This window comes from Solanum tuberosum, unplaced genomic scaffold, assembly GCF_000226075.1.
Source record: "Solanum tuberosum cultivar DM 1-3 516 R44 unplaced genomic scaffold, SolTub_3.0 scf00056, whole genome shotgun sequence".
NCBI lineage: Eukaryota > Viridiplantae > Streptophyta > Magnoliopsida > Solanales > Solanaceae > Solanum > Solanum tuberosum.
Genome location: NW_006238986.1, coordinates 502,057 through 513,112, shown reverse-complemented (window position 1 = coordinate 513,112; position 11,056 = coordinate 502,057). Strand labels below are relative to the sequence as shown.

Genomic DNA, 11,056 nt, shown 5'->3' with positions numbered 1-11,056 from the left:
GCAAAGTTGCCTTGCCTCCCTTGAGACCAAGTGATCTTCACGCCCAAGTATACGGACCGTCTAGGGCACCACTGATCGTGGTGGTGTCTGTGGTCTTTGGGGCAGTGAGCAGCCAACTTGGGACATCCTTGGCTTTTTGGCTAAGGCTTGCCTCTTTTGGCTTGGCTCCTTGTCTAGCACCCTCAACCAACCTAGAGTAGGTCTCATAGCATGGAGTCTAACACGTGCCTTAACGTGTTGACTCCTTAAACCCCTTTCAAACAAGGCTAGGGCAACATTACACCACTAAAATACATTAGTTCAAAAGACTATTTTTCGAACGTCATGGTCATCCCTTGACATTCAACCTCAAAACTCATCAAACTAACTTTAAAAGTCATTTCTCATAGTTTTAACAAGTTACCAACTCCTAAAACACATGTGAAGCTCTAGTTCATCCTTATTTCATTTTTAGGGTTGTTACAGACAAGGGCCCTGATTTTTTCTGGATTTTTCTTTTCTTAAATAACGACAGTTTCGGGTCGTTACATTCGGTGTTAGAGGCTTAGGCTTCATTTGTTTGCACTTAATGGAGATTTGAATCTTAATCATTTAGATCCAGCTTATTAAGTTCGTTTGATTTTAAGATCTGAATCTTAATTATTCCGATTCAGCTGATTATTTGTTTCTTTTTTCAACAAACCTCTTCATGAATTTGAAAATCTGAACAAATCATATTTGTAAGAGTGTCTTAATACTATTCAGACTTATTTAATTTCATATTCACATTCAGATAATGAAAACAATCAGTCTGAATCATTCAGTGATCAGAACTGGAGACCACATCTTCATATTCTGATATGTATTCATATCTAGATATCTAGATATTAATGCATATCTTAATATTCAGATGTTTATTTAAATTCAGACGTTTTAATCTTAATAGAAACAAATGAGGCCTTAAAGTCATAGAGTGAGGGAGTAAATGACAATATTATCACATCTTACCAGCTATCATTAAAGTTGTTAATCTGATCGTCTCAAAGTAATTGCTATAAAATTTGGATTCTCGAAAATTAAATTATATGAATATTGATCAATATTTTTTATCAAATTGTTATGAGAAAATATATAATTTATAAAGCTTTTTAGTATAGTTTTAGAATATTTAAATCTTAATTATAAAATAATGAATTGATTTAATTCAATTTAACTAAAAAATATTTTAATTTTGAGTAAAAAATATTAGAGGGTGGAGAATGTTGAATCTCACTGGCAGATTGACGAATTTGAAGGTAAGTTTTGGCAATTTTTGCGAACCAATTTTTATTTCTGATCTTAATTGAGTTTTCGGAAATGGATAGTTGGATGAGTTATTTTAATTTTGAGTAAAATACATTAAAATCAAGTATAAATAATGTCATATGTCGTTCTATTTGGCTCAAGAATATACCCAACTCAAAAAATTGATGACAACAATATATACATATAAAATATAACTAAAGATATATACATACCATTTAATATTTATGATAGTCGTTAACCATACCACCTCTATTGTAATCCAATATTAAATGGTTACCTCCCCCACCTGGATCTCCCACGAGGTAATCTTTTTCCTCCTCCCACTCCATTATTTAATGGACTAATAAAAGCATTCCCCAAACACATGATTCAACACAAGCTAAATCTTTAGTTCTATCTATGCGGAGTCAGGATTTTTAATAAGGGGTTCAAAATCTAAAAAAAATGATATATGAAATAGTTGAAGGGGGTTCAACACATTTATTATATCTATCTAAAAAATTATTTTAACCATGTACAATTAATATAATTTGTCACTAAAGAAAGTTCATATATATGAACCCCTAGGCTCTAACTATAAGGTGGCTCTGTCACTGTACAGATCTATAACCAACTTGCAAACTTTAATTTATTTATATATAAAAAAAAATATGATTTTGCGTCACAATATAAATTATTTGAACGTAGTAACATTTTGATACGTTCTACCTTTCTACTTTTTGCGAATGAATTTAACTAGTGAAAGAAAATTATAAGATCCGAATAGCAGTTAAGAAAATTATAAAAATTTCTAAGGTAAGTTATGATTCACAAGCAAGAAAGTTTCTGTAATATAAAATCAAATCTCACTCTGACGCAGATAATCAAAGAAACAACAAAGCACTCAAAAAAAAAAACCTGTAAAAACAATCCTACTACAATTACAGAAGTTACAATTCAGAGCCATTTTATCTTGGCCAAACTTATTTCAGATCTAAAACATAACACCAATTCTAAAAAAAAAATAAAAGAAAAAAAAAAAAGCAAAGTAGAGAAGATGAAATTACAGTAATAAATGAGCGAACCAAATGAACAAAACAGGGGCCACCATTGCTCCACCATTGAATCTAAACCCACCGTTCTTATCCGCCGTCGAAGCAGCAACTTTACCTTTCCGACTACCAACCGGAGAATCCGCCGGAGAAGCCGGCGCCGGTGGTGACTTGTGTTTCTTCCCGGCCGGTTTAGGAGATTCGGCATCAGCCTCAGGTGTCGGTGCTGGTGCTGGTGCCGGAGTTGGAGCTAATTTAAACAATTCCGTAGGTTCTAAAACCTCATCAATCGAGAAAATCGCAACTGGTTCTTTCTCAAATACAGTCCCGGTGATTTTCGCAGTCACTACTTTAGTCTTCAATGTCACATCCTGTCCGTCATTTTGAACAACGAAATCGTAGTTATTAGCTCCATCTGTAGCTAAAGTGTTCATCAAACCATTACTCGTTCTCAAACTCGACATCGATTGATAAACAGGAACTCCATGATATTCGAGAACAGATTGTTTTCCATCAGCTGTTAAATTTTTGAATTTAGGTGAAAACGATTTCATTGCATCGTCGGTTGGGCAAAATATTGTTACACCTCCTTCGACATTATCCTCGAATGTCTTCTCAGCAGGTGAAGCTGATAACGTATCAGCGAAATTTTTGCATCCGTGAGCTGACATTAGAGATATGATACTGATCGCTGCAGCTGGTGCTTCTCCTTTTGCAGACGGCGACGGCTTGGTTTTACTGGTCTGACTGTGACATGGCAGAATGACGGCAAAGAGAATAAGCAGAGTTGCTGCTGCCGCCGATTGGAGCTTCATTTTTCTTCGGCAGAGGAAAATGGAGCTGTGTGCTCAGTGGAGTAATGTTTAGTGAAGTAAGTGTGGGTGGTTTTGCCGATGAGATCTGAATGGGAGTTGATATTATATTGACCAGAATGGAAGCTGTAATTACAGATAAAGCCACACTGAGGGTGGGGTATAGCTGAGCTGGCAATCTGGCTGATCTGTTGTTCAGGTGAACGTTTATGAATTTTTGGGAAAAATTATTGGAGAGTGATTGTTTCCTAATTTAACGCACACCTTTTAAGCTGAATGTATTTTCTTCGTTTCACTTTAATAGGCTTCTTTATTAAAAAAATAGATATTTTATTTATGTATATATTTTAGCAGATTTTTTTTTAAATTTCAATTTATATAATTCACTATTCATTATTACTCGGTTTTTAAAAAATGACATAATTTTATATTTAGTACTCCCTCCGTCTCATTTTATGTAGCACTTTTTGGATTTCAAAATTTAAACAAGTCTATCTTTGACTGTAAACTAGTTCAAAGTTTTATTTTTTTTTGCAAACTAGTTCAGTTCACATATAACTTTGGACATATGGAATTGAAGTTGATAATTTTTTTGTGTTTGAAATCACAAATTTTATTTGAAATTAGTAGGTCACGTACATTACAGAACTTCAATTATATACAACTGAAGTTCATAAATGTCTACATGCACTTCAGATACATGACTTAAGTGCAACTGTTTTTGATTTTTATTTTAGTTACACATGACTAAAGTTCCATCAATTTTTGCATGCATTTCCGTCATTAAGGTGCATTATTTTGGTGGATATAATTTACAAGAAAATGGTCAATTATTTTTTTATGTAACTTAGGTAACCACTAAGTTATATTCTCTTCATTATCTTCTACTAATTGTTCCACGAATCCTCAAATGACTATCCACATTCTCGACATTTATTTGTGGAAGAAATTCTACATCTATATAAAAGATGTTTTCTTCCTTGTGTTGGAATAGAAAAACAGGTAAGAAAAAAAATTGCAAGTAGTATGTTGTGTTTATATTGAGGTTAGTATAGTGAAAGAGAGAGTTGGGAGAAAGAAAAAAGTTTTCAACTAATTTACTACTTTAAAGAGAGTAATTTTATATTGAAGGAAGGGGTTCTTTGGTAGTTTTGAACTCTTCAACTAATACGCAGTTGTTTAAGCCACACGATATTGTTGGACTATTGTATTATTGGAGGAGACAAGTCAAGAGTTACATTGCTAAATCCGTGTAAATTATGTCAAAATGAATTTAAATTTCTTTAAAGAGAACTAGATATTCACGCATCAGTTACACTACTTTTTATATTTTTTATCATTTTATTTTTCAACTATAATTTTTCTTTAATTTGTGATATATGTTTATATCAACAAGACCTAGCTATAGCATTCTGCATTTTATTCACTCTATTAGAAAGAGTACATAAAAGAGACCAAATATACTTTTAAATAAGTTATGCCCACCATATTAAATTATAAGAAGCTTTGTCTGAATTGGAAGGTGTACCAATAATGAGTATTGAACAAGAAAATGTCTAACTAAATTAATATATATAATTTAATCTAATTTTTTTTCTTTATTTGTGTCACTTGTTTGGAATGAAATATTTAATATGACTATTATGAAATAGTTACTTTCTCATCAAGAGTTTGTTTAAACAAGTGGGGAATGATAAATAAGGTATCCAATGAACAAAATAGGAACAATGAACCAACATGTGCTCCTGTGGTAGGAACATCTCACCCTTAATCAAATGTCTCAAATTTGAGCTCTAGATATGAAGAAAATTCTACTTAGGAACCATCACTTCCAAATAAGCTACAGTGCGCGATTCAAATTTGGTCCTCACTTCAACGTAAACTCCAAACATCGAGTGGGAAAAAAATAGGAATAGAATGAGATGAGCATCTTATATATGCCCAAATAAGAGAAGAAGAAAATAAAAGTTGTAGCTGGCATGTATGTCCCAAGTAATATAATGCCACGTGATTCCACTGAGGCCTCTACCGACAGGGGAAGCCAAAGCTCCGTGGCTTGTGCTAGGTTTTGCGTGTCATGGTTATCGATTCTTTGCAAAGCTGCACCAAAACTTTGTTATTAATTCTATCGTTGTTTATTATTATTTTTAATAATCTATCCTAATATGTCATTGTGGGGTTGGTTGGAATCTTCCCAGATTTAAGCAATCAATCATCCTGCCATACCTAGAAACTTCAAGTTTAGCAGATTAGAAAACTTGATTCAAGTTTCCATAGTAACTCGACGACGCGTAGTCACGACAATGGTGAACTGATGAAATATGAGCATACTAGTTGGGCACATACTAACTTTGGGTCCACAACAATCCAATGTATTCACTAGGGAAGTTCATATATCTAATGATATAAGAAGAAATAGACTAGTCTTTGAACGAAGGCTAACCAACACAGTTCAGGTTCTATGCCAACATACCTGTTGCAGTTTATATCAGTTGACTGCACCAGACGTAGCATAAGATTAGAAATGTGGATGATTTCATTACTTAAGAAGCTCATGTTTGGAGGAACATAACCGGCAATGTCTGCTACTTGAGAAATACTTCCTTCTTAACGCAGTGATCACATCAAGAATGATGCTCTAATATGAATAAAGACATACTAAAACCGAGTAAAGAGCTTCCACCAAACGGATAACTGTGTCAACATATCAACAAAAGCTTACAGAGAGTTAAAAGTAAAAGGGAAAACAACACAAACATTCTATTAAAGCTCATAAATAGAATTGACATAAGATTTGTCACTGTAAGATGGAACAAAGGGAGGAAGCTGCACTAAGCCAAACCGGGACAAAAGATAGTTGGCATAAACATGATATGATATATGATATATGTTCCACCAATTATGCTGAGGGAAGCAAAACCTTCCAATGTTGAAATGTTGTACATGAGGTAAACATATTCATGAAAACTCCATATGATAGCCTACTTGCGCCAAATAATACCCACATAACTTTGAAAGGATAATAAGTAAGAAATGAGGTTTGAAAGGTATCAGATTACATCCTTAACTGAAATCCATGATTTTCTGATCCCTAATCCACAACATTATGTTTAATATGCATAGCAAGTAATGCTCTATTGGAGGTCTATTTAACCACTAGCCTTTTAGGGTAAATAGTCATACATCTTGATTTCACCAGTTCTATCATAATCTGTATACAAATTCATATTGTCAGGGAAATTTTTATCTTTGGCTTCCAGAGCACAATAACAGGTATTTCACCAAAAAGGAAGTTGAAGGTGAAGAACCTACAGCAACAAAGTGCAAGTCCTATGCATCCTTGCATTAAAGAATGAGATTGCAATGAGCTTTTCAGAAACAACCCACAATGTAAGGGGTAAGGTATGTGTACACTCTACCCTCCTCAGACCCCACTTGTGGGATCACACTGGTATGTTGTTGTTGTAGATTGCAATGAGCTTGACATGGAAAAATGGAGGTGTTCCATATGTCCTAGTTACAAGCAAGACTCTGCTTTGTTGCTTGATTCTAAGTTGCTCCGACTCGGGTGCGGGTGTCCGATACAGATGCAGATCCGGAGGTCGGATCCTCTATGATATAAATTTTTAGATCCGGGGATACAGATCCATGTATGGATATGGGTGCGGGGATTTGGCTAAAAATAATTCAAATAACTAAAAATAAAGTTATAAAACCTGAATTATGAGATATTATGTGGAAAACTTGAGGAGAAAATCTTGATCGAGAGAAGAATCCTAGAAGGAGATAAAAGGAAAGGGAGTGACAATAGAAATTTATATATACAAGGTATTCCATTTTCCTCAATTTCACCTTAGTTTTTGTTTCGTGCACAAAAATCATTGACCAGATCGGGTACAAATCCCACACCCACGCCATGTCGACACAGGTGCGGTGCCAAAAGTGAAGAGTCCGAGCAACTTAGGCTTGACTTTCTCTTGGACCTCAAAGTCCAAAGGCAACAACCTCATTTTAAATGTCATAAAAACCACATAATTAATGTCAATGTAATACCTAAGAATAGATTTCAGAAAACATAATCGACATTTCTGTCATAATTTCATAATTCAAGGTAGCGAAGAATGTCCACTAGCTAACCACTCAACTATTCAATCAGAAGAAACAGTAACAGTGTCGTATATGAAATTGAAGATGGTGATATCAAGTCCATTGAAGGGACAAAAGGATATCCTACAAGTTAGGAGCAAATATTTGCCTTTCGGGTTTGAGTATCAACATCTAAATGTTTTAACATCCCAACATATTTACCATCTAGGCACCAGCCAAAGGTGGATATGATCACCAGGTTTCCTAAATAAGCAAAAGATGCAGATTCATAAAACCTGCAGCTATTAAGAGAATTATTTCTTCCGTCCTAGTTTTAGCTTATTGTTTCTTCTGTTCAAGGGTAAACTTTTAAAATTACTATACAAGAAAATGAAGAGGCACTGGCAGAGAGGCATATTAGCATTTTACATAAAGAAGGTGTATACTAGATGCCAATACCTTTACGTAAATCATCTAAGTCTCTGTAATTAGCTCAAGCTCTAGGATGGGGTGGAGGACACTCTCTGAATTGTCTCAAAGAATAACATCAAAACCTGATACCTAGCTTCCGCATATCTCCGAATGCTTGCCCTTTTCAAGATAATACAAAACGAGACCCTTATTTAAAAATCATGATACAACTGGTATCTCTCTAAATGGCTACTAGGGTCATGAATTTCTTCCTTAAACACCAACATACCGATGAAGTAACATGTTACCTCATCCAAAAAACAAAAAAACGAATGATGATGTAACTAACATGTTACCTACAAATAGGGATTGAACTATCTACATATCAAAAAATGATAGTACTTGTTGATAATATCACCACCTCTGTGGCCTCAATGGCAAGGCATCAAAGTCCATGAAGCTGGAACGAAAACCATAGAAGACCAAAGTTCAAATCAGTGCAGAGGCAATAAAATTAGGTATTTCTTATCTTTACCTAAGTCATACTGGACAGAATTACTTGGAACAATTCTAGTTAAGATATTCCATGAAATAGTTGAGGTGTACACAAGTTAGCCAGGACACTACAATTAGTAAAAAAGAAACACCTCTATCTCGAGTTTGTTAGGGCAGACAGATAGAAAAAAAAGTAGTTACATTGATAAAAGAAACCAAAATGTTTCTAATTCCATCGCAAGAATATACATATCCACATTTAGAAACAGCAAAATGATATGCATGAACAAGGCCCTAAAGAGCATAAACATGTACTTCAGAACGAAATAGCTATTTATTGTCAGCTAAAGCAAAACTTAATTAAGTGTACAAAGAGGATGAAACCTCATAAACAAGTAAATTTACGAGTTCATAGCACTTGCCTATCAGCAGCTTCAGCAACAATGGGCAATCTAGGTAGCTGACCCAACAAGCAAGACGAAGTACCATAAACCAAAGATACCAAAAGAAACAAAAACACAGTACTATCAAAGCTCATCATCAAATCCAACCCAAACCCATCTGTTGGATTGAAACTCCTCTCCAACAAATCAGGAAAAATGAGAAGCACATCAAGAACAATAGCTTGCATAGTGTTGAACCTGACATATCTACTAAAATTAGGATTTCTAACAACAATAAAGTAGAGTGTAAAGAAAACCAACAACCCATTAAGTGGAAAGCTCTTAAAAACCCTTATAGCTGGTACTAAAGGTTGAATAAGCGTTTGTATTGGAGCAAACTGTGTGATTACATATTTACCGTACTGAACACCATCAAAGAAAGGGTAGAAGTAAGTTATGGCGGAGATTAAACGATCTGGACCATCTACAGAATCGTCGTTCTTAGATTGAGCTCGAATTGTTGGCCTTTTGGGGTTTCTGAGTTTTGCTGAGGGTTTCAGTAGAAGAAATGGCGAGTGTTTGAGTGTAATGGTGGTGGATAAAAGATTGGTGATGGCCATTGTTGAGGATGGCCAAAGATATTTGTTTTGGGGGAGAAAGAATGAAAAAGGGGAAATTGTATTAGGTCAGTAGTCAATTGAAAATCCTGACTGAATTGCGGGTCGGGCTACATTCATACCGAAAAACCGAACGGATCAATAAATTGAATAAATTTTTTTTATTGGATTATTGATATTGGACTATTGGGTTAACGGATTTTTAATAATTTGTAAAAAAAATATTATTGGGTTATCATTTTTTAGTATTGGGTTATTGGGTAAACCGATAACTCATTAAGACGATAGTAATTTATTACTATACCCTTCATAAATATTAAATATTAATAATTTAACATAACTAGACACTATAATAGCACTCTATGATACGGTCTACATACTTCACATGTCACAGTACTTCTACTTCACATTAGAAATTCAATATTATGTTTTGGTTGTAATATGTAATTGTAGCATTCGTACTACATCTACTCTTATTGATGCAATTTCTTATTATATTTCTTGTTGCATTATATCAAAGCATTTACAACTGATTTGTTGGTCTCACTGTATCACGCCAAATTGTTAGAAAAGTGGGAAATCATATATTTATTTTATGAGCATTTTCTTATTGGTAAACCAAACTGTTAATAACCAAAAACCGATAAATTGAAAACCAATAAAGAATATCTTATTGATTTGTTATTGATTTAACGTATTTAAAAATAAAAAATTGGTGCATCAAATCGATAATAAAAAAAAATAATCTTTAATTGTAGATGGATACTGAAAAGCTCTTCAATGTTTTATCAATTGAGGTATTGGAAAAGATGGAAAGTTAGTATATTTAAAAAAAAAAATTAAAGGAGAGAGAAGTTTTAAATCGATAATGTCATGTGGAACTAAAACACTGATTTGAGAGTAAATTTTCACTCATTCACGCGTCACTCAAACGTGAGATTATACATGCTTTGAAAATAGATCAAAATGGGGTATTTATTTTTTATTATGGTAGAAAAGTGACTTTATGTTATAAAATATATTGTATATGAATATCCAATATTGGCATTAACTCACTATTTTTCTCCACTAATTTCAACGGACATGCGTTATACATCACATCAATAAGTGAATAATTGCACTTTTTTAATTAGCGCACATGATTCATTTGAGGATAAAGAGATACGTATATTTCAACTACATCAAGAAAAAATTATACCTTTTAAAATTGTATCAATCCTACAATATTATGTATGTTTATTTGAAGGATAAATATAGTAAATTTAATGCAACATAGAAATAAAAATATAACAAATAAAGAAGAAATATGGTATGCATTTTGCAACAAATACTACAAGAATGAGAACTTTTAAAAAAGTACACCCTCCGTCCTATTTTATGTGGCACTTTTTAGATTTCGAGATTCAAACAAGTCTAACTTTGACCGTAAATTTTTCATAGATCTTTAAAACATTTTGAATTATCAATTGTTGTGACTTATAGTACTTTTTACATAGTTACAAATATATAAATTTCATTTCAAAAAAATTAAAGATTTTATGTGCAAATTCCCGATCAAACTTAAACTGTTTGACTCTCGAAAAACGAAAAGTGACACATAAATTGGGACAGAGGGAATAGTACATATTTGATTTTGAAGATACAGATTTGTAAAGATTGAAAAAAAAAAATTGCCACTATTCTCCTTTAATCCCCCTTGACGTGCAATGTTACGCATGTGCAATTTACATACAAAAAATAAAAAGATTTTTAAAAGTTAAACATATAGGAGTTGAAATTGGATGTATGAAACTATCTTTCAAAATGAAAATTACAAAGTAAACTATAAAAAAAATCAGCTCACTCCGACCCTCATTTTGAAAATTCAAACCCTCAGATAGATCATAATTTTTAATCTTTTGAGTAAAGAAGTTTATCACGTAAAATATTTATGCTCT

The 11,056-nt window shown here is 33.3% G+C and overlaps 2 protein-coding genes across 2 annotated transcripts; both read right to left on the bottom strand.

The window, feature by feature from the left end:
• Positions 1-2,326: 2,326 nt before the first annotated feature.
• On the bottom strand, positions 2,327-3,130 carry LOC107060124 (fasciclin-like arabinogalactan protein 1). The gene has a single exon (XM_015307582.1). The coding sequence runs from the start codon at positions 3,128-3,130 to the stop codon at positions 2,327-2,329; it is 804 nt and encodes a 267-aa protein (XP_015163068.1).
• A 5,171-nt stretch (positions 3,131-8,301) lies between these two features.
• LOC102595629 (protein TIC 20-v, chloroplastic) lies at positions 8,302-9,214 on the bottom strand. The gene has a single exon (XM_006344828.2). The coding sequence runs from the start codon at positions 9,120-9,122 to the stop codon at positions 8,529-8,531; it is 594 nt and encodes a 197-aa protein (XP_006344890.1). The 5' UTR covers positions 9,123-9,214; the 3' UTR covers positions 8,302-8,528.
• Between the last annotated feature and the right edge of the window lie 1,842 nt (positions 9,215-11,056).